We start from the raw sequence: 23,623 nt of genomic DNA, 5'->3' as shown, positions 1-23,623 counted from the left end.
ATGTAATTTCATGCCTATTTGAACTTTCTTCGCCTCTAATTGAACTGATATATGATTGGCTCCAGAGCCTCCATACTGTGGGCTGAATTTTGTCTCACTAGATAGGGCTGATGCTAGGGCAAGGTCAAAACAACAGCCTCAGTCCCACGGAAAACTGCTCCACATCCCTGGAGGAGTTATGGAGTTAACAACCTTGAATAAAGGTTTAATGTGAAGTAACTTAAAACAAAGTTGTTTGTTTAAGCTTTAGTTGATTTGGTTATACCCGTCATGGTAACAAAACAGAACCAAGGTATGTTGTCTTTTGAATAAATATAACTTTAATCTGAGAAAACAAATATTTTACATTGTGCAACTTTACATCAATAAAATATGTGCTTTGAAAGCAGTTTCTTTTTTTTTTCAAACACTCACTGGAGCCAAACTGACTTGATTATTAAAGACATGACGTCACATCTTTGACATGTATGTCCGACTTGTGAATGCATACATTTTCTCTAGTAAACCAAAACATGTGTTTGGCAAGAAATAAATTCAATCTATTGGTATCTAGTGTGGACAATAACTGAGTGGTGATACGTCAGAGTTCTATTTATAGAACTCATTACCCACAAATGAGTTTGGCACAATAAGCTGTAGGGTGTACAGCTTATTATAACATATTAATGATATAATATAAAAATATTATATTGTTTTTGAAGTGCAAAACCATGAATGTGAAGCTGGGTTTACCACACAGCACTGACAGCCGTCATAGGACTTGCCATCCATAATATCCTTCAATCTCTCTCAACGACCTGCATTTATACGGATTTAGCTTCACAACATTCCCCATGCTTACTGGCATGCTCGCACACACACACACACACACACACACACACACACAAAGACAAACACACACGCACACACGGTTCAAAATAGTAAATGGTTTGCAAATTATGTTGAGCTTATCATAAAAGAGTGCATCTTTTTCTAACAAATTAAATCAACAATAAAACATTCAGCAATGTTCATATTCACTGAAAATATTTCAATGTAATGTATATGTGAATATGACAATAAACGCTAAGAAGGTATATTTCATTTTAAATAACATTAAAAGAAATTATTATCACAACTATATAGATGTTGCATTACAAAATAAAACATTGTGAAAATAATTTGTGGGACTGTATAAATAAAATGTAATACAATTATTAAGAACAGATTTTGAACTGAAAGAAACCGAAAATGTGTCTTAAAAATGCAGACTATGATGTAGAAAAAGATGAAGGGGATTAAAATCTTCCACAACACAGACAAACATTCAACATGTGTGATTGGTGGGATGTGGACTAAGACTTTGCAAAACCATCCTGTACTTCTGCATGTATATAGCTCTGATCTCTAAATGACACTAATAAACGGGAGTCTTTACTTAAGGCTCAGTTATGGTTCCACGTCGACGCAACACGCAGGACCACGCAGACGCTTCGACCTGTATTGGTTCTGCATCGGTTTTTAGTGAGCGGACCAATCACAGCTCTTGCTTCTGCGTCGCCTTTTCATTTTTGGGAGGCGCAGGTCAGGCCTTTGCAGTGGAAACAAGGAGGGTCCACAAGGACGTAACGGCTCCGTAAACCCCCTTGGGTTGCATCGCCGTGGAACCATAATCAGCCCTTTAGTCCGCCATCTGCTAGGTGTCTCATTTGACATGGGTGGCATTGACACTACAGCCACGTGCACCATATTACTCAAACTCTAACTTTCAATGCATTACGTGTCATTTTGCTACCACACAACAGTTTGGACGATTAGTTGTCATGTTGAATCACACCAAGGATCCGTCCGCTAAAGCCCACCAGAGCTCTGACCGGGCCACTGCGCTGCGTTGTCACGTTTGGCGGAGGCTCACAGCTCCTCGCTCTCCAGCTGCGACTCCAGAGGGGAGCTGGAGAACAGGATGGGCCCGCTCTCAGAGGAAGGGAAAGCTGACTTGATGTCCAGCCCCTGGCCCGTGAGCGCTGCGTAGCGGGACCCTGTGCGCGGCGCCGTCTTCATGGGCGTGGGGATACTCTGGTGCCATTGGGCTGCGGACAACGGAGCGGACCACAAGCTGAATTAGTGGCTCGGAGGGATTCCTCAGTGTGTGTAAAAAAAAACATCTAAATTATATCAATGACCATTGCCCGTGTGCAAAAGGTTTGTCATATATTTAAGAGCTCAAAAGCTCTTAAACATTATATATAAAGTTCTGTTCAAAATGTTGTTTGTTATTTAAAATTTGTACTTGTATCAAGTAATATTTAAACCATGTTTATTACGTTAGTGTATCTACAGACCTTTTGCATTTGAGGTTGTGATAGAAAGATAGATTTTAGGTTTATGGATGTTTACCATAAATGTCTAGTCTGGAGGTGCATGACACTATGCCAGCCTCATTTTTAGCCGAGACCGTGTACCAGCCAGCATCCTCTTTCCTGGTTGGCTGGATTAGCAGACACACGTACCCAGTGGCATCTTGATGCATGCTGGATGGTTAGTTTTTAAAAAAAAGCAAATGATCACATTACCTGTGAGTCATTAAATTCACTTTTTTTTTTCCTCAAAATACTTTTGAGATTGTATGATCAACAGCAGCAACAGAAGAGGGATTCGTGCCCCATCTTTACATCAACCTACCTGAATCTGTCCTTATTTCTAGGAATTGTGTCATTGTCCTTCTTCCAGAAGAGGGCCGGAGGAGGCATGCCCGACACGCGGCACTCCAGTCTAGCCGGGTTTCCCTCTGGGATCCCATTGTTCTGCAGCTTCTCCACAAAATGTGGAGGGTGCTTCACCTCCTTCTCTATGGGGGACATGACTCAGGTTACACTGCCGTGCCATTTCAAAACCAAGTGGCGAGTAGCCAAGTGGTAACCAAGGCCGTTTACGTGAAGTGGACTCCAGCTATAGTTTCTACAAGGACCTGTGTTTAAAAATAAACCTAGGTTAGTGGTATAACATTACATATAACATTCTTGCGGTAGCAATTACCTAACACCTTCAGATCTAGGCAAAAGGAGCTCTGGCCAGCTTTGTTGCTTGCAATGCAGGTGTATACACCAGCATGGTTCTGCACCACTGGGTCAATGACCAGCGAGTGGACACCATTCTCCCGCACCAACATCCTGTGAAATATGTCTGGGTAGATCGGCTTCCCGTTGACCAACCACATCAGCTCCGGATTGGGAAGGCCGCTCACCTGGGGAGCAGAACAGGTTGGGGCTGATAAAAAACTTCCTCAAAGCTAAATGCTAACCCTCAAAACGTTTTCTTTTGGTCCAATATCAATGAGTCCGGTACCTACCTTACAGTCTAATCTACACAGTCTTCCCTCATGGGCTACCATGTCCCCCGGAGCCTGGAGGAAGTGAGGTTGAAAGAAGCGTTCTGGGGTCGGCTCGCCATCCTCAACTTCCTGTATGCGGGTTTTCACCCTATTACCCAACGTAGAGCAAACTGATGTGTTAGGACATGTGACATACACGTTGGGATTATTTGAATTGGGGTCCTTTTTTAATTGTTCCATCACTTTATCTATGGGTCCAAATATCCTTGCCAAAGAAGGAATCATCTTACCTTTGAAGATCCCACTGCACACTTAAGCCCTGCTCACCTCTGAGAGTGAATGGGTGTCATTCTATTTCGGGAAGCACCCGTCTGGACGATCAAATGGCCCGAGCAGCTGATCCTTCCCTGGGTGAGGGAAAGGAACAAAGAATCGATTGTGTGCACCACCGCAAACGTAAGTGTAAGTACGCAGTACGCTAACCCACAGATCTTGTATGCAGCAGTACCTGGGGATTAGCCGCCATCACAGTGTAGTTTCCATCGTCGTCGTTGGTAGTGCAGTCGATGTACAAGGCACAGGTTCCATCGCCCTCTCGTATCTTCTTATAGTGAACGTTCTTTCTCAAGATCTGCTTTCCATCTTTGAACCAGTACACCTGAAGAGGAGAAGATACTGCTAACTATTTTACATCATTATTTACATCTGTATTTTTTAAATGGTCTCAAAAGTATTCTTAGGTCTGAATGAAGGATTGTATTTTAGTTTTTTTTTAACTGGGGGGGGGGGGGGGGGGGGGGGGAGATTAGCATCTAGATTGGCAGAAGGATCTCGAACCTCGATCTCTCTCTTGGTTCCAGCCCCCCTAACAGTAACCAGTAGCCATGGAGAAACGGCGTTCCACAGTCCTCCTACCTTGGGTATGGGGATCCCCACCAGCTTACAGGAGAGCGTGACGGGCACGCCCTCCATGGCCCGGAAGTTCTTGAGCTTCTTGTCGAAGATGGGGGCGATGCAGCGGCCCGTGGGGACCTCGTCGTGCTGCACCTCGTCGTCAGACTCCTCCACCGGCGTGCGCTCCAGGCGGAACTCGATCTCGCTCATCAGCCTCTGCTCGAAGTTGGACACTTTGTACGCCTGGTGAGAGGGCGGGGCAAACCGGCACTGTGTCAAGAGTACGTCTGTCCTACCCTGCGCACTTTCAGCCCTTTTATTCATGTCCTGAGATGAGGAATTAGTGCCTTGAAATCATTGCATTTCCTGGTAATATAATAGGAAAACTGAAGGAAAACAATACAGATATAGACCAAAATTACAATCATGCTCAAAACATACATACAGAAACAGAAAACGGAGAGAAACATTCGCTTTAGAGCCTAGCCCAAAGTATAGTCAGTGTAAGACACAAACAATACTTCATAGACCTAATTCCTTAAAAAGGAAGGAGGAGCAATGTTCACGCCAAATGAAACTCACTGGCACAACTAGCTGCTGGGGTCAGGCTAAATGCATCACGGTGAGCTGTGCTGGCTGCATCTGGCTCCTGGCTGTCTGTGCACTGGCTCACCCATCCCTTCCACAGCTAACACCTCTATATATGGACTGGGTTTTGGCCGAAGAGCAGCATACTTACCTTGTAACCTTCATTAACATGAAATGTTGTAAAGTTTTCTCAATGTTGACCTCTTGGTTTTGGGAGTTTTACTTTCTTGTTTAAGAGTTTAACGATAGATGATGCCTTTAAAAAGCTAGCTAAACTAGCTACAGCTGACTGAATAAGGGGTGAGGGCACCATTGTACATTATTTCGACCATAAACAACAACTGTTCATTTCTGCGAATTTCGATTTTTTTTGCTTCAGATTATTCATGCAATGTGATAAATTAATTGAGGAAAGCTGCTATGCTTGATTAGAGCTATGAATTAGTCATGGTGAATAGATGAGTCAACGGCAGTATTCCCACTATTTATAACAGGCTCATTTCAGTCACTCGTTCTAACAGGTCAGCGTGAAGCATTGCTCTGGACAGAAGAAGGTCCATGTACCTCATCATAGTTAAAGACATGGGCAGGAATGTTTGGTCCAAGGGATTGGCTGGCCGTTTTCCCCTCATTACTCAGCTTCTATGGGATGACATGGATGAATGATAAACGCCCACATAGCTGCGTACACGATGTGAACGGATGAAACACACAAGCAGACCACCACATTATACCACGCACCCATCATGTGTTATGACACCGTCGTGTGTTATTATGTAGCATAGACACATGGATGAAGGGATGGATGGATGGATGGACAAACGGACACAGCATGGGACAACAGTAACAAGGGCCATGACGACTGAATGTGGTTAACGGATGACAGTGAGACTGAAAGGGATAGTGATTTGTTGTGTGTTGTTGTTGTGGCTCTGTTGTGGCTCTAAGGCCTGTATTGTGACAATCCTAGGCTCAATTTCGGTGACAACAAAAATGATACTTGAGAGTTTCACAGTCACCATTGCATCAAACAATAAGCATTCATTCATGTGCATGTTCAGATGAGCCAGTCCGCACTCAGGTAGGAAGAATTATGGTTCCAAACTGCTGAGATGCGGATTACCTAGTACCTGTTGAAATCCATAGGGTGAAGAACTATCACTGAAGCGATTGGCATTGAGCCTCCTCTCGATGTCGTGCAGGATCACTTCTTTGCTCGCTCTGATATCTTCAGACGATGGTGTCCGTGATTTGGGTAACCTCTTCATCTGCCTGCATCGACAATGAGTCATTGAGTTTACCATCACCTCAGATGCATGCACCGGTGGATTCAAGTTATCATGTCATTCTGTGGTGTGCATATCCTATGATGATCACTTCAACCAATTTGTGATATCACGCTCTATTTGCAAAGCAAAAACATCTCCAGCTGCTATGCAATTTGTCCTGAACAATGGAACAGACTGAAGTCTGACATCCGAGTCAAGGCATTCATATCTTTTTATAGATCACACACTTAAACCCAGATCTGCATCAGCCAATCAAAATAACCATACCCTGCAGGAGCACTCTTGGGCAGACCCATGGAGTTGGTGCCCTTTGCGATGTGCAGCGAGGGGAGGACGGAGCTCAGGAACGCCACGGGGTTCTGGATGGGGCTGGGAGTGGAGCTGCTGGAGGCCGGAGAGGAGGCCTGCGGCGGGGACTGAGTTCGCCCCGCAAACACCGAGTTAAGGAACGGGGCAGAGATCAGGGTCGGGGAGGACATCATGGACAGGGGGCTGGTGGGCGACTGGAGCACCCGGGTGGGGAACACTCGCGGCTGCGGTGAGAACGGCGGGAGGGTCGGGGAGCTGGCCTCCGAGGAGTTGAGCTCGGCCGCCAGCTCGTTGAGCAGGGGGACCGGGGACTCGGTCGGGGACGGACTCATCATCGGCGAGAGCAGCTGGGCGGCGACAAACTCCTTGGGCCGTCCATAGGTGAAGCTCTGCGAGGTGGGCCCTAGGTTCATGAGAGAGGCGTAGCTGCTCCTCAGCATGGGGGTGGGGGAATTGATCTCCTGCAGGGAGGAAGAGAGGGTGCTCTGAGGGGGGTCCGAGGGAGTGGCGTGGAACTGCGGCGGGGGAGGAGAGCTGAACTGGCTCGGGGGCATGGTCTTTGACAGGGCGGCGAGGGACAGGTTGAGGTGGGAGGCGTGGATTGTGTTGGTTGGAGTCACGGCCGCAGCGGGGAAGTTGTAAAGGGACGTTGGCGTCGACAGCGGGGGCCTCACTGGCGGAGCCATCTTAAGCTGGGGGGGAGAGGGGCGGCTGGTCGCGGGAGCAGGAACGGTGTTCAGCTGGGCTGCTGGGGTGGTGTGAGGAGTCGGTGCCGGACTGGAAGTCAGCGCTGGCATCGCAGGAGCCATAGTGTAGGCTGACACTGGGATTTGGGACTGTGTCATTAGAGGGGTGTTGGTGTACAGCGGGTAATGCTGCTGAGTTGGTTCGCGGGGCAACCTTGGTGACCAAACCACAGACTCTGATGCAGAGACCTGAGGCTGCGATTGGGTCTGGACCTGGCTTTGAGCTGGTGGCTGGGATTGGGTTAGGGACTGAGTGTAAGGTGGTGGCTGGTATTGGGACTGGGTGTGAGGTGCTGGCTGCAATTGGGTCTGGGACTGTGTGTGAGAGGCTGGCTGAGATTGGCTCATGGACTGAATTTGTGGTGGTGGCTGATATTGGGACTGGCTCTGGGACGGGTTCTGAGGCTGGGACTGGCTCTGGGGCTGGGCTTGAGGGGGTGGCTGGTATTGGGACTGGCTCTGGGGCTGGGCTTGAGGGGGAGGCTGGTATTGGGACTGGCTCTGGGGCTGGGCTTGAGGGGGTGGCTGGTATTGGGACTGGCTCTGGGGCTGGGATTGGGTCAGGGACTGGGCCTGAGGGGGTGGCTGATACTGGGATTGGCTCTGAGGAACGGATTGGGTCAGGGACTGGGCTTGAGGGGGTGGCTGGTACTGGGACTGGCTCTGAGGCTGGGCGTGGGTCCATGGTGGAGACTGGGGTCGAGCTTTGCTGTGTGAGTGGGAATCCCCATCCTGCTGCTGTTCCAGGAGAACTTGGTTGTGTAAGATCTGAAGTTGAGCTGGGTCCCTGACAATCAATGACAAAACAAGAAGGTGAAGAATGAGTGACTTAAATATTAAGATGTGCTGTCTTGTAAATATTTGGAGGTCTCCAGGCACTCCGCTTTTAAACTTTACAGAAAATACCAGTTGAGCCAGAAAGAAAGATTGTGCCTCTTGATAAATTGTCAGCCCATTTATGGTCTACTACCAGCAAGCAGCTCCCAAATAAAATATCTTCTATGCCCAACATTATCTCACTTTACAGTCTAATGAACGCATTGACTTATTAAAGCGTCTCAATATAATGTTATCATTTTAAATTCCATCAAGCTAAATCCAGAAAGGTCACTCTCTGCTCTACGACCCAAAAAACACCATAGAAACGTTGTATTACAGCATCACATCCCCGCTTATATCTGAAACATGACCAAAATCATCACCCATGCATAAAACCACAAATGACTTACAAGTAGAAAATGCCATCCTTTGTTTTTGAAAGCTGGAAAGTCCACATGGTTGTGTCCAGGGTGTCTCTGCGCTAGTAAAGTGTGTGTGTGTGTGTGTTATCACGCTGCTTATGGAAGACCCCTAAGAGGAGGAGCTCACCTAGAGACACATCCCTCGATATGGAAAATGACAGAACCAAGAGATGAACCAAGAGATTCATATGTGATACATGTATTATCACTAGTACACGGTTGTTTTATTCAACACACACGCCCAGAATCTGCTGTACCAGATTCTGGGCTTTGCTTCTGGAAGCAAACAGGGTTCTAGATGCCGTACTTACAGTTTGGGTTTAGTTCGCACGGGCGGCGGTCCCCTCGCCGTCAGACCGGCGTCCTCATATGGCCAGCCAGGCTCACACGGCTCTTCCTCCTCGTCTTCGGGCAGCCTGAAGGTCACGCGGAGGCCGGCTTTAGCGCCGGACCGCGGCTCCCTGTGGTTCGTCAGAGAGCTCGACTTCAGACACGAGTTGGCCGGGGGGTCGGGGAGCGCCCTGACCTTTGGGGCCTCTGGGGCGGCCAGGTCGGGCAGGGCGGGCCGATACCTGGGCGCCTCTTGCTCCTCGTTGAGGCTGGGGATCTGAGGCTCTGCCGCCACGGCCGGGGACCCGCTGAAGGGCTTCAGGTAGATCGGAGCGCCGTTGTCGGCGCTGTGTGGTTCGGGGGCTGTTTCCCCGGAGCCTGGGGGGTTGAGGTGCTGGGTGATCAGGTACTGGGGGTCCAGGCGAGGGGTACTGGTGTAGCTCATCCTCTCGCGGGAGCTGCCACTCAGGGCCTGCGGGTTGAGGCTGGGGAGGCTGGCGCTCATGCTGGAGCTCAGGGGGTCCAGACGGATGGAGCTGGAGCTCAGAGGGTCCAGACGTAGAGAGCTGGAGCTGAGGGGATCCAGACGAAGGGTGCTGGAGCTGAGTGGGTCCAGACGTAGGGTGCTGGAGCCTAGCGGTTCCAGGTGGATGGAGCTCGAGCTAAGTGGTTCCATGCGGTTGGAGCTTGAGCTGAGCGGGTCCAGACGGATGGAGCTTGAGCTGAGGGGATCCAGGCGCAGGGTGCTGGAGGTGAGGGGATCCAGGCGGATGGAGCTGGAGCGGGGCTTGACACTGGTGGTCACGGTCACCTCGGGCTGATGCTTGACAGCAGCCGAGACTTCGGATAGGAAAGATTCCTGGACTTGGCCGGACTCCAACACGGCACCGCTCAGTGTGTTGGCACCGCTAGCACCGCGGCCGTTGCCTGGCAAGAGAATGACGATGAATGAAGGACATGGTTTGCTCAACATGCTCTCCTGTATGTTTGTATGTCTCCCTTTGTCGTAGTTCAACGGTGACACAATGCGACGGTACCTTTGACCCGCAGAGGCCCGAGACTCGACACCGTCCCGTACTTGTTGCTCGCCGTACAAGTGAACATCCCGGAGTCTTCAGGGAACACCTCAGCGATGACCAAAGTGCATATTTCCTCTGGAGGATACAAGTGGAGGGGATTAGCTTTTGATTCCTTACACATCACAGCAAACTAGGGAATTAAAATCTGTTGCACTTTTTAAGTTCATAAGATACGATCAAAGCAGTGCAGTTGTTTGCAATCTTATTATGGAGATAGGGTGGGGGGGGGGCTTTTTTGATCTATTATATTTATGGCTGTTTGTCCAAGGTTGAGGGACTACCTTATATGGTCCAGTTTGAGGATGTGTGGCCCTGGCTTATGCTCAGGAGAGGAGCGTCTGCACAGGGTCTATAAACACTTGACAGTAATATGTGCTCAGAAGCACCAGAAGCAGCAGGAGAGCCACTTTCCCCTTTCAGTCCTTTCTCTCCATGCATTTGGGAAAATACATTTTATTGTGAAGGTAAAATGCCTATTTACCTGATTCAGAGGAGGATCTGGGTTCTGTGAAGAAAACAAACGATCATTAAGATACAACTCGATGCCACACATTTGTATGTGTGTTCTAATAAACACATTTTAAGCTAAAGCTTGACTTTTGTCATTTGTTCTGTTGGTTTGAATTGGAGAAATGCATTCGAATTTGTACTTCTTCAGTAGGAAATAAAACAATTACGATTAGAGGTTGTTAAGTGATTTTATCTATTCATTAAATATAATAACTATCACATAATACGTTTCTTCCGGCTGAGATCTAACTGTTCAACCTAAACACTAACCATATTTAAGGAACTTAATCCAAAGTGTAACGCCAAAAGTGTAAATGTTAGTAACATTTGTATATAAAATCCAGTCAAACCTGTAAGAGAAGCCAAGACACACAATATAACATTAAAGCTTCATTCATACAAAAGATTGTGGATAACATTATTTCTTCCTTCTTATCATTTGACAACACAACATAAACACAATAATACTACATCACAACAACATCAAACAGCGTGCAGAACCAAAGGAACACCTACTTTTCTGGAGTATTCTGAAGTCAGGGGAGTCCTCTATGACCGTTCCCTCTCTGTACCACTCCACCCTGGGGGAAGGGACGCCTTTCATACGGCACTCTAGCACCACCAGCTGGCCCTCCAGCGCACTGACCTCCTGGAGGCTCTGTAGGGACAAGACGGGCGTAACCTCAGTGGGGGAAGAACCCCAGAAGTACATTTAAGTGGGAAATAACACTATAAAATACAGAACTTTCAAAATAAGAGTACCTTCTTTTTAACATTATATTATGCATTGAGTATCTTATTATTCGTTATTATGATCCCATAGTACAGAAAGCTGAAAATGATATTTTATTATAGTGCTGTCTCAATTTTCACAACCAGCAGTAGTCCACAAACACACACACACACACACACACACACACACACACACACACAGGTTTCCAAGAGGGCAGACGCCTTTCCTATCCTAGAGACACTAGAGACGCACCTTGGTAAACACAGGCGCGGCCATGATGGGTCGCACCTCCTGCTCCTGATGGGACAGGTGGCTGGAGTTCTGATTCTACAGAAAATCATTCAACAAATCATCCATTAATAATTGGATAGTTTAGAAAACAATTAAAAAAATGATTAAATTACTAAATCATCTCAATCAATCCCTGTGTTATTACAGAAGTAAAACAAGAAAATCAGGACTTTATTATTTCTCTGATGTGTTTCATCAATCTTCATATTAGCACTGAGGGTGGGGTGGGGTGGGAGGGGGTAAAATGTACCAAAGTCAATTAAGGCAAAGCATTAGTAATGCAATGTGTACACCTTATACCACTCACCTCCACGGTGAGAGTTTGCGTGGGAGCCACGTGTACAGAGGCCTCCACCGGGTTCACATCCGCTGGACCCAGCGGCTGAAGACTGGCACCGGGCCCTGGGGCAGGAAGTGGTCCGGGAACCGGTTCCTCCTGGGCCTCTGGCGGCGGGACGGGAGCACACGACGGGGCGACGGGGGCCTCGGGCGGCTCCTCGTGCAGAAACTGTGGGGCTGTGGTGGGAGACCACTCTGGAGCCGGAGGAGGTGCAGGCTGGACGGGGGCCTCCTCTCTCAGCACGCTAACGGGTGGGTGCTGATAGGGTTGATCCTCATCTGCTGTGACGGTGGCGGAGATGATCGTGGTTTGACTTGTACTGTCTGAATCGTCGGCTCCAACGCTGGCTGCCGGCGGGGCTGCCAGGGGAGACGGCGCGGCCGGATTGGTTTGTGGTTGTTTCTGTACTTTCTGTACTTGACTTGGAAGAAAAACACAAGAGGTGACAGTGTTTTGACTTGACAAATGTAAACGTGCATTTCCTATGTGTAAACATTTACAGTCCGGTTGTGATCCGATCTGAGTCTACGGAGGAAGAAAAGAGGTTGAAACGGGCCAGGAACTCACTGGGCCACGTGTTCGAAGAGCTGCTCTCCCTCGGAGTCTGTGGACGAGGCACCTGTGTGGGACAAAACAAAACCAGAGTTAACACTCTTAGCACTCCGCCCGGCCAAACCGCGGGTCCCCTGACCCTCCTTACAGGGCGGAGGACCTCCGTGGGCTGCCGGCGCCTGCTTCACCTTCGACGTAGATCTCTGCCGACGTCGAGTCGGTGCCGTAGAAGTTGGAGGCGAAGCAGGAGTACCGGCCCGTGTCCTCCTCGAAGGCCTCGGCGATGACCAGCGAGTGGCGCCCGCCGTGGGTGAGGATCTGGATGTCCGGGCTGTTCTCCAGCTCCTTCCCCTCGCAGAACCACCTGGGCGGATCAACCCCCACCAGCACAACACACACACACACACCAGACGTCAACTCTGTGCAGCATGGACACATATTAGGAATTTTGTTTGTTGAGGATTTCTCCACTGTTTAATAGGATCAAATGACGGATCCATTTTCAGATTTTCAGATTTCCGAGAAATTCATATCAGCAATTGTGAGAAATTCGCTGATATAAAATGTTTGGTTTCGGATTGCATTCGTAAAAGGTCTATGGGCTTTCAGATACAAGTATGAGGCATTTTAAATCTTAAATACGTACCAAAGAAATGTGTTTTTTCTGGTTCCGATTTTAAAGTTTGATACTGTTGATACCATATTACATCCTCAATAGAAGGCTCTAGTGTGTCATGCTGGCTGCCCGCCAGTCCATAGAGCTATATAGAGGTCAAGCCAAAGGAAATGTATGATGAGGCAGGCCTATCAATTTACTCTGTAGAACAGGAAACCATGCTTACCCCCCCTTGCTGGTTAGGAGATAACTGCCAATGTATTTTATACTTAGGTTCAGTACATCATGAGGACTGCTTCATTGGCTGGTCGGCTCTGAACAACTAGACACAACCCTGGGAACGCTGCATTGACATGGGCTGAATTAGCCAAAATGGCTGAATTAGTTTAAAGTACATATTTTACACTTCTCTGTCTATTTTTGTATTCCAATTGATAGTTTATTGATGAGTTCATTAACATGATTTAATCTTGTTTCCCAGCACTTCCCACGTCACATCGACCCCCCCTCTCCGCATTAACTATGAGGGTGTCAATCTAGGCATTTACACTTTCCAGCATGGTTGGAGTCATTCAACATTGAGCATCGCACGGGAGTGACTTTTAAGATGAACATAAGCTCTACCGTTTAATAGCCAACCCAGTGTGTATCACAACAACTCTCCACTCTGGATTTTGACCAATGACACGCACCATGCTCCAGTCTCAGTGGTCTCAGCGGGGCTATTCTGAGGAGGTCATGATACTGTGTCAGGTGTACCCTGTAAACAGGCAGGAACACAGCAATACACTATTATGTGGTAAATTGGTCCAACACCACATGGACCAATTGCTCCCTTGCTTACCCCTTCATAGAAGCATCCATACTGGGTAATTTGTGGTAAAACATTGATAGATTAAAAATGTAGTGTTTCTTAAAACAAAAAAAGTTTGTTTTATAATACCTACATGACAAAAATGTCAACGTCGGAAGGAATTACATTCAAAATGTTCCCGTACTATATCTGATGTATCCATGTTCGGTCCCCTGAATTTGTGTTGCCCTTTTAAATGTATTTAGGTCAATTCTGTATCCACACCACCCCCCAAGCCAGACAGCAAAGTCTCAGCTCATTCAGTTAACCTGTGACGTCACCCAAACTGAGTCTCTGACTCCTGTTTCACAGAAGCATGAGGAAGCTTCAAGAGAGTGAAATGTCACCTCTGGTGACGCAATCAAAACACACCGAGCACAGATCAAGTCCTGCTCCACAGAGGACCACAGACACCATCAACAGCTCATCTGCGTGGTTAAGCGGGCAAAACCAGTTAAGGGGGATGACAGCACCTCGCTGCACCTGTCACATGCTACCAAGCAGCCCCCCTCAGCTACCCCCCAGCACCCCTCCTCAGCTACCCCCCCCAGCACCACCCCTCAGCTACCCCCCAGCACCCCTCCTCAGCTACCCCCCCAGCACCACCCCTCAGCAGCCCCCCATCAGCTACCCTCCAGCACCCTCAATAAGCTACCCCCCAGCACCCCCTCAGCACCCCCCATCAGCTACCCTCCAGCACCCCCCATCAGCTACCCTCCAGCACCCCCAGCAGAGCGGAGGAGATCCCCATGGAGCTGGTGGGCTCAGGGTCCCTACGCACCAGGCTAAAGATAGATGTTGGATATGCACAATGCTATCCCCTGACGCACCAGTGCAGCTTAGCCATCCAAGACAGGATGTACGAGCCAAATTAGGCGGACAACCGTCTGGTTGGCCTGGCCTGGTCTGGTCTTCTTCTCAGAGTTGTTGTTATGTGGCAACCGACTACATGTGATAAGTACACATGCCACACAACAGCCAATTCCTCTTCCTTGTTTTTCAGGTCAAGCAGTTCCAGCAACAACTTTTGCGCAAACCAGAAAAATGTAGAAAAGAAAAGAGGAAACGGGGACTGTACCAACCTTACCAGGCTCTACTTTATTAGGGTGTTTCTGGCCACTTCCCCTGCTATTGCTGTATCAAATGCGACTCCATTGCTCTGTGGTTGTCCCTGCTAAAAATGGCAGAGAGCTAAATTCTCCCCCTGACCAGAATACGTTAGCAGCTAAACAATGTTCAGCAGGTCTGGGTCTCTACCCGACTCTGATGTGACCCCCTCAGATCTTCATTACCTAATGGGACTAATGGGATTTTGTGCCCACAGTCTCCTCGAAATATTTTAGTTTGTAATATTTGTCCTGTTAACGTTTTTTTAACCTCATTCTTGGTCCATGTTGGTGATCAGTAGCATTGTATGTAACCTGAACGCTGCTCGTGAAATAACCTGGAGCTAGCGCACACAAGCGTACACACACACGCTTGTACACACACACACACACACACACACACACACACACACACACACACACACACACACACACACACACACAGCCAACAGCTGTTGGATATCATCACTTGTCACCTTTCTCTGAGTGGCCGCAGAAACTCAAACACATCATTCATCTCAACTCACACCTCTGAAGGGACATGGTATTCATTCAAAATCACTTGAGGCAGGAGCAGTGTGTTCCTCCTCTCCTGGCCCGCCTGACACCATGTCAGTAAAAATACCAGGTAGGTCCTCATGGATCCAGCACAGCCCGCGTCAAAAACTCGCATTGACTTTCAAAACCCTTTGTATAAAAATAATGACATGCGTGGCTCTTGTGGTATGCAGCAATCGAATGCCATAGACTATTTATGAACCTGTACTCCCACTATACCACATTCTGAAAGTGTAATATTGGGATGCCACCCTCTTACCCTAGACGCGTTGCCCTTCTCCTTCCCGTCCTACTGCCTTTCCAAGTAGATACATCCAAAGTGAGCCGGAGGGAAACTTAATATAAATAATCTGGTCGGCTACTGACTCACCCACATCTCAGCACACTGGACCTGAGGGACGTGGACGTTGAGAAGACTTACCCCCAGTGTACCGAGTGTTGAACTTAAGTCAGCCAGCAGCTGACTTGATAACAATCACAAACGCAAAAGCACTCTCTGAACACACTGAGCAGGAATGGCCCTGTGCTGGTACCAGCTCTCCCAGATCTGTGTGTTGTGGCGGTTCCCTTACCGGACCTCGGGCACAGGTAGTCCTGTCACGGTGCAGTCCAGCTGGACCTTGCTGCCCTCCAGAACCTCCCGGCTTTTCAGTTTTTGGATGAAGCAGGGAGGCTGGCAAACAGGGTCTTCTGAGTAGGGGGAGTCTGTCGGGGCAAGTCTCCCCGCTTCCTCCTCCTGCTCCTGCTCCTCCTCTTTCTGGCCCTCCTTCTCCTCCACCTCCACCTGCTGGGAGGGAGGGTCACACTGTGTCTGCTGCTCCCCAGCCGCTAGGCTGTCCTGCTGGAGGAGCAGAGGTTGAACAGCCTCGTGCTCCGGCTGGTAGGAGGCGGCCCCCGGGCTCGGCCTGCTCTCCACGACCGCCTCCTCCAGCTGCGGGGCCAGCATAGGACGATCCCTGTCGTCTGGGTCCTTCTGAGTCCTGCTCTTGTGTGTTTTGCAGGAGCGGGGCCGAACCCTTTTGGTGCTGTTGGCCTTGAATAGAGAGGACAGCTCCTCGATGAAGTCCGCCGCCTTGTTGAGGAACTCCTTCTTGGACTGGTTCTCCACGCCAAACCCCGGGGGGCCCCTGCCCGACCGGTCGGGGTCGTTGGCGGGGGCCTCGCACGGCTGCTTGCTGTGGCTCATGCCGTTGGCTGGCAGAGCAGGAGCGCTCTCCAACTTAGTGTCCGCTCTGAACGCCGTGTGTGGTGGCTGGGCCGGCTCCTTCCTCACGGGGGCCGGCAGAGGGGCCGGGGCGATGGAGGAGGGCGGGGGGTAGGAGAGGATGGATGGAGCCGCCGGGGGTAGGACAGCAAAGGAGGAGGAGGAGGAGGAGGAGGGTGCAGAGGGAGGGACGGTGAAGGAGGAAGATGCAGAGGGAGGGACGGGGAAGGATGAGGATGAGGAGGGAGGGACAGTGAATGAGGAGGATGAGGAGGGAGGGACCGTGAAGGAGGAGGATGAGGAGGGAGGGACCGTGAAGGAGGAGGATGAGGAGGGAGGGACGGTGAAGGATGAAGATGAAGAGAGAGGGACGGTGAAGGATGAAGATGAAGAGAGAGGGACGGTGAAGGATGATGATGCAGAGGGAGGGACGGTGAATGAGGAGGATGAGGAGGGAGGGATGGTGAATGAGGAGGATGAGGAGGGAGGGACGGTGAAGGAGGAGGATGAGGAGGGAGGGACGGTGAAGGATGAAGATGAAGGTGCTGAGGAGACGGTTGCCGTGGGGACGGCTAAGGAAGGCGCTGCAGGTTGAGCAGCACGGGCAGCACCCCGAGGGGCCTTCTTCTCCACCACCTTCTCCTCGCGCGGCTTGTGTCCGATGGCCTGGCACGCCAGGTTGACGCTCTTGTCCAGCTCCTCTTGGCTGAGGAAGGCCGAAAGGTCGGGACCCTGGGGGTCATCGTGGGACACCGGCTCCTCCGCTTTACCTTTGAGGCCCCCGTAGACCAGGCGGCGGGAGCTGCTGGAGTCGGAGCGGCTCATGTCGCTGTGGCGCTGCTGGGCTCTGGCCTCGGCCAGGTAGCTCTCTCTCAGGAGCTGCTGCGGCGGCTGGCCCCCGTTGTGCTCCTGCATGCTGGGGGGAGAACCACACGCAGCGGGTGATTGGTCGGAGCAACTGGTGGAGGAACACAGCAAGGCTTATGCCCGCTGGTCCTGATTCTGAATCATTATACGCTTTTAGAGGGCCAATAACATGTCAATATGCAGTGTTACAACAACAATAACAACAAATATTACGGATTAAGGATATGTAGTCTAACTTTTTTAATGACTTGCAGTTTTAGTACAAAATAAGTAACCTGGATAACACTGACAAAATCTGAAATAAGTTTTCATAAAGGCTGCTTAATAAACAACCTAAAAAGTTGTAGACAACACTGATATAGTAAACCTTTACTCAAAACCATTAAAATTTAAGTAAATGAATAAGGAATGTTATTAATATTTGTGCACCAGGATAATTTTTTGTTCCATGAATAGAATAAAATAGAAGCCAAGTGGTAATAAATTAGAACTATATTTCTATTTTGGCTCATTTCAACTCACACATTTCCTCAGCCAGAGGATATCAGTTTCTTAACACTAGACCTCATGAAACACATACAGAAGTTACACCTCCCTGACAGCCTTTTCAGAAATTCGAGAAATGTTTCTTTTGGACAACATTTTGCCAGAAGCCTTGAGTTCTTATTCAATTCAGACACCAGAGATGGCATACATTTGCCGCTGACACTCAAATCAGCTCAATTAAGGGAGGCAGCAATGCCCTTCCAACAGATCTGTAGCCGTCACCGCAGCTGCTGTGTACATTAATCCTTTGCAAACAGCCTCCAAGCCCACCAAGTCCCATCTAATAATAGTAAGGGCTCAGTTTACATGAAGAAAATCAAGTAAAAGCAATTCCTCTCATCCTCTTCACTCCTATTAACAGGATCTTTGATCATCAACCACATTAAGGATTAAATTAAACTGCACAAGCAGAGTGGTTATTTTATTATTTAAGTTTTAGAAAAGGGATTGTGGCTGCTGGTGAGGTAAGACGGCATTATGACTCACTGTGAGTGAATAGATTCAGACTAGGGGCTGAATACCCCCAGATGAGTCCAAATTAAATTAGGTAAAACAAACACTTCAAACTAAAAATAGAAGCCACATGCCTGCCAGTGGGTCATTGTGAGAGACAAATGGAGGCAACACACAGCTTTGATGTGACTGTTGCTAAATGACAGTCCAACTGGATATTTCGCTTGATTTACCTTACCTAATAAGCCCCCCAGCTGGCCCCGTCTAGGAGCGGCAAATCCTCACAGCAAACCTGGTCTTCCGGTGGCACCCACCTTGGGAAATCCTAACAGAGGCAGCTGCCCGGCCTCTCACACGGAGAGAACCTTGGAGTTTACCGGAAAAAACATGGGGGCAAGTCGCTAGGGTAGGGTAACCCTGTCAGCAGTAAAAGTAGCAACATTTGTCAGCGCTGTAGTCTCAGGTTATTTTGGGGCGGCCTTGCCATGTGCTTGGGTGGTGTGCCTGCTCATTGGCCGTGGGGGGCGGTTCTGAAAAGGGATTCCTCTTGGAGTGTGCGGCTCCTATGGGGGTCTGTCCAAAAGCCTCACTCCTCTTGACACACGCAGAGACGTGTGGAGTCAGATTTACTGTTACGTGAAAGTAAAATACGTCTTCTAAGCTGCTGCAGAAAAACTATTCATTTAGTTTTTTTTTATTTAATATGTTTGAAGGTTATCCTTTGCGTCACAATATCTATGCTGTTGATTTTTAAATATTCACAACAAATGTCAACTCATGAGGAACGACAATTTAGATTTTTACTTTTTATTATTTGTGAAACAACCTGTACACAAAACAACTTCAGAAACAATCTCCAATTTCCACAGAATGAATCAAACAATATACAGCCAACCTGAGCATCCAATCAATTACACCTAAAACAGTGTAAACGAAAAACAGTAAACATGTAAACAAGCTGGCCAAATGGATCTGAAGCAGCAGCTACGGTATGCTGTCTGCCATGCACAGTATTTACAATGTTTTACTAGCGTGTTAAACAATCACTGCATGTGCAAGCACAACAAAGCAGAGTCAAATTATACACACACACACACACACACACACACACACACACACACACACACACACACACACACACACACACACACACACACACACACACACACACACACACACTTTATTGTGGAGCAACACAGAAAGGTAACCTGGATAGTAAGAATACATTTCTGCCAATTTCCAAATCTGTCTGGCACCTGATGGGACAGCCCTCTATGCCAACCGATTAGTTGGCAAGATGAGAAAAGCCAATTGTTAATTGCTTTTACAATTAGTTTCCAACTCAGCTCTGCTCGATAAGAAGACTCGCCCATGCCATCAGATCCTGTAAGTTTGAAAACAGCTCAGTAACATGTGACTGGCTACACAGTGTAGCCAGTCAGTAACCAGGAGAACACCAGAATCACATGAATGCCAGGTCATTATGAAAAGGTAATAATGGCACACTGTGAGATAGTCTTTGGGATTTGCCTGGATAAGGCTTTAACCAAGGTAGTGAGGCGAAATTATCAGCAGTCAATGTGAAGTCACTAACTGTGCAGCTTCCATATTTTTGCCACAGTATTTTTGTCACAAAACATAATTGGTCTATACACACGACAGCAATCAAATTCAATGGAATAAGCTTGATATGACCCATTCTGTAAGCCCGCATTAGCAGTAATGTTGTTATGAACGGTAAAGGAAGAATCATCACTTTCAATTTGTACAAAACTATTATTATGAATGAAAAATATTGAGTAGTATTTTGAAAAAATATTCTTAGTAGCGATCTTTCTAGCAGCAGTTAAGAGTCATTATCGGGGTGTTTAATGGAAAACCTACACAGATCAAACAAAGTTAATTTGAACTGAGAAATACCATCAAGTCACTCTACGTTGTGAGACCTGATTCCAAAGACAGACATGGAAGGCACTACTCCAAATGAACAACAACAAAAGAGCAGGGCAAAATTAACCCCAGCATGCACAGTAGTTCCCAACACACGACTAGTTTGTGTGTGTCCTAAATATGACTAAGTTTGCATGGAGTTCACGTTTGGAGGTTCTCCCGGAAGGTTTGTCTGTGAACATTTTATTTGTGTTCAAGATAGCAACCCCCCTATACTTTGTGTTGTTCACAGTCACTTTGTGGGCTTAGGTTCCTGGCAAATGGACGCAACACAATGCTGACACACATGTATGTATCTACAATGAGTCAGTTTCCCGTCATGGACACGGGAGCACACTGGGCAGATTGTGTTTTTAACTCTGACGCCACTGATTTGGCCTCTCAGTGTTAGGAGTCCTCACTGGCCCGCTTGCGAGACTGGTCGCCACTGGGAAGCGAAAACAAGAAGATTGTGATTTAAATGTGAAGGGCACATGTCTCATGACTTGGAGAGAGTAAGGGCTGTATAGCACAATAATATCCATTTCATTTTCTGATTGCAACAATAAGGTTTGAGTCTGAGATTGAGTGTTTGGCTTCCTTTTATAAAAAGTTGCTACAAAATGAAAAACTGATCGGAAGTCCATCACCTGCAACTGTTGTCTTCCTTATGCCAAAACACAAAATCTTGACAATAGAGACATTATGTAACTAGAGGCTCTTTTTCAGTACAAAATGTGTACTTCCTGTGATTGGAGCTTATGGTAAAGCATTAAACCAAACAGGGCTCGTAGCTACACACCAGTGGCTCCAGACACTCACCGTGGGAAGCCGTTCATGGAAAGCTCCAGCTGCAGCTTCTGGTCGTGGGCGGCGTAGTGGGACAGCTGGGACACCACGGCTGGAGGGTGGATTTGGGGAATGAATCCAGAGAAGAGGGCTGGGGCTAACTGGGCCCACTCTGGAGAAGGAATATACATTGATTACACCTTTATGACCAGAACAAGTTGACCTGTCACTTTGGCTTGCTCGTATGGACAAATATTAGAGACATGCAGCTCATGTATGTCCCTGTATGTCATGCATGTCCCCAATACCATGTATTAGGTTAAATAGAACAGTAAAACAAAGTAATATTGCACGTATTATTTAAAGTTATATTAGCAATGATATTGAAAAAGGTTTTAAAAGGTAATGGCATGTAACTGCATTGGTCCTATATCTGACATGCATCAGTGCCATACAGCTCTATAAAGACTTAACAACACATCGCTGAGCTTCCTTCAGCAGTACATCCTACCTGGTCTGAGACTGTACAGGCCCTTAACCACATTGGCCATCGTTGACGGTTGGACTTGAAAGGGCATGGAATGGGCTCTTGTGAGGAGAGCTGGGCAAGACAAAAACATATGTAGAAATTCATAAGTGTTACATGCCAAACCAGAAAGACAAGTCGAAGTTCTTAGCCTTTTGCAGATACAGATCAAGAAAGATAACCGAGAGTTATCTCACAGATAACTGTGAGCAAAAACAAAATAAATTGTCAGGAGCTATACTACTCACGCATCAGGGTCTTCACATGTTTTTCTGCAACATAATCTGCAAACCACTTCATCAGCTCCTCTCCCAGGTCCCTGTTTAACTTTGCCTCGATGTAGAACTTGTTCTTCGAGAATCACATGGGAAGGAATAATGGTGAATTTCAGGATAATACTCACAAGACCTGCGGCTGTGCAAATGTTGTTGAATACACTTGCGTACACTGCGTTTCAGGTAGTAACAAAAAGGTTCCCCTAGGATGGGTGAAAGGTTAACCATTTTGCATACTAGTACATAAATACTGATACTATCAGCTTGAAGTGATACATACCATGTACATGAATACTGGAACGATGCACTGTAGAGATGCTGTGTATTGGCTCAAGGCCAGGTTGAAGTTCTCTATGAAGTCCTCAGGTCGACTTGCCTGAAGGTCAGAGGTAGTGCATGATTTAATTCTGAATTATTATGAAGTAATATATTCCAATACATTTGGCGCTATGTATATTTATTCCTTACTTCTAGACGTGAGGAGACCTGATTCAGATGAGTAATGATTTTCTGCGTCAAATCCTTGTACAGAAGCTCTGAATGCTGCTGACACACACACTTGTAGACATAACTAGAAGAAAAAAATAAGCAAATTGATTACTGATCACAATTGAATGAGATCTAAAGTGGGCATGATAACAATGCCAATAGAGATACTTAAAAATAAGAAATACCACTTATATTACCAGCAACTAACATGGAAGCTGTACTGATCAACTTAATAATTTCAAATAAATCATCCAATAAATAAAGTTCTATGATGATTTTTAGTGAATTAATACCATGTATCAATATCTCACCTGTATATCTGTGCATAAGAGATGGAGATGTGGTCTGTTGGCTTTTGAATTAGCAGCAGATCAATGGCCTTCTCAAGATTTGGCCAGTGGTTTTTGCGGTAATCATCTACCGCCATAGCATTTAAAACTGAAAATGATATGATGGGTAATATTTAGCTGATTTAGGTCCAGACATCAAGGTAACGTGTGTATCGTGTGTGTAGAATAAGCAACATGAGGGTCGACAGGTATCTGACTAACTGGTAGTTCAGACAGTTGAAAGGGTACATTATGGATCATGCAATATGCCTATTTGATGGAAACTTACGAAACTTTGAGGTAGAGTTGGTGCTCATTTTGTCTGCACCAGAAGCGGCCGAAGCTGGGATGTCTGACTCGCACACTTCACTACCTTCGCTGCTGGAGTCCGAGTCCATTAATTGCGAGTTGCTTGTGGCCTTCGGATGATTCTTTTCTCTATTCTCTGGTCTTTCTCGCACTACACGGGCAGGTAAGTAAGGTAAAGGCTGAGGGAACGATGACGTTACATCTGTCAGCTGGCTCTTCCTAATGTCTGTGTGGACATCCCCATCGGCGGGCGCACAATAGTTGTGATTATGATCATCACTTACTTCAAACCTGTCTTCTTCCATGGACTCCATGTTTGTAATTAATCTTATGTTAAACCTGACATATATTCCGTCAAATTGGAAATCACACTATGAAAAAAGTGCTAACTGTGTTCTCCTTCCACCTTGCTTGTGTTGTTGCCTTTTGTGGCTGTCGGAATTTTTTGCGACGTGTCGCAAAAATGCATATACCGAGAACATAGGGTGATGTAGTTCTGTATGCGTTGTAGTTCTTCACACATTGACTTAACTGTACCATTGCCCATATCACAGTCAGGTTC

At 47.3% G+C, this 23,623-nt stretch overlaps 2 protein-coding genes across 4 annotated transcripts; both read right to left on the bottom strand.

Moving 5' to 3' along the window:
• Positions 1-297: 297 nt before the first annotated feature.
• Positions 298-18,829, bottom strand: mypn (myopalladin). Of its 2 annotated transcripts, XM_084470836.1 has the most exons (21): positions 18,654-18,829; positions 15,918-17,465; positions 12,401-12,576; positions 12,228-12,279; positions 11,628-12,081; positions 11,282-11,356; positions 10,813-10,954; positions 10,268-10,291; positions 9,745-9,861; positions 8,689-9,634; positions 6,349-7,923; positions 5,923-6,064; positions 5,357-5,434; positions 4,226-4,447; positions 3,819-3,968; positions 3,638-3,717; positions 3,329-3,458; positions 3,016-3,223; positions 2,662-2,827; positions 2,377-2,510; positions 298-2,069 (listed from the first exon to the last, which is right to left on the bottom strand). In XM_084470836.1, the coding sequence occupies exons 2-21, from the start codon at positions 17,462-17,464 to the stop codon at positions 1,891-1,893; spliced, it is 6,597 nt and encodes a 2,198-aa protein (XP_084326962.1). In that variant the 5' UTR covers position 17,465; positions 18,654-18,829; the 3' UTR covers positions 298-1,890. The 2 variants fall into 2 exon arrangements, with proteins under 2 accessions (XP_084326962.1, XP_084326963.1); XM_084470837.1 differs by lacking the exon at positions 2,377-2,510.
• Positions 18,830-19,237: 408 nt separating this feature from the next.
• cacul1 (CDK2 associated cullin domain 1) lies at positions 19,238-23,483 on the bottom strand. 2 transcript variants are annotated; one of them, XM_084470268.1, is made up of 9 exons: positions 23,346-23,483; positions 23,042-23,212; positions 22,735-22,861; positions 22,403-22,505; positions 22,215-22,310; positions 21,908-22,010; positions 21,645-21,734; positions 21,167-21,305; positions 19,238-20,792 (listed from the first exon to the last, which is right to left on the bottom strand). In XM_084470268.1, coding segments are annotated over exons 1-9 (870 nt in total). In that variant the 5' UTR covers positions 23,347-23,483; the 3' UTR covers positions 19,238-20,752. The 2 variants fall into 2 exon arrangements, with proteins under 2 accessions (XP_084326394.1, XP_084326393.1); XM_084470267.1 differs by having other exon boundaries at positions 23,042-23,474.
• Between the last annotated feature and the right edge of the window lie 140 nt (positions 23,484-23,623).

Source organism: Micromesistius poutassou, assembly GCF_964030765.1.
Source record: "Micromesistius poutassou genome assembly, chromosome: 7".
Lineage (NCBI taxonomy): Eukaryota > Metazoa > Chordata > Actinopteri > Gadiformes > Gadidae > Micromesistius > Micromesistius poutassou.
The sequence above is the reverse complement of the archived record's forward strand: the minus strand, read 5'-3'. Positions and strand labels throughout refer to the sequence as shown.

Bases quoted from the DNA above. Each gene is read 5' to 3' on its own strand.
- cacul1 (XM_084470267.1), bottom strand. From the start codon at position 23,375: ATGGAGTCCATGGAAGAAGACAGGTTTGAAGTAAGTGATGATCATAAT. The intron at 22,506-22,734 runs GTGAGATATTGA...TTTTTCTTCTAG, and splicing joins TCTTATGCACAGATATACAG to TTATGTCTACAAGTGTGTGT. The intron at 22,011-22,214 runs GTATGTATCACT...TGATTCTCGAAG, and splicing joins TTCCAGTATTCATGTACATG to AACAAGTTCTACATCGAGGC.
- mypn (XM_084470836.1), bottom strand. From the start codon at position 17,464: ATGCAGGAGCACAACGGGGGCCAGCCGCCGCAGCAGCTCCTGAGAGAG. The intron at 12,082-12,227 runs GTGAGTTCCTGG...TTTTCTTCCAAG, and splicing joins CTCTTCGAACACGTGGCCCA to TCAAGTACAGAAAGTACAGA. The intron at 3,969-4,225 runs GTAGGAGGACTG...TCTCCTCTTCAG, and splicing joins TGGGGATCCCCATACCCAAG to GTGTACTGGTTCAAAGATGG.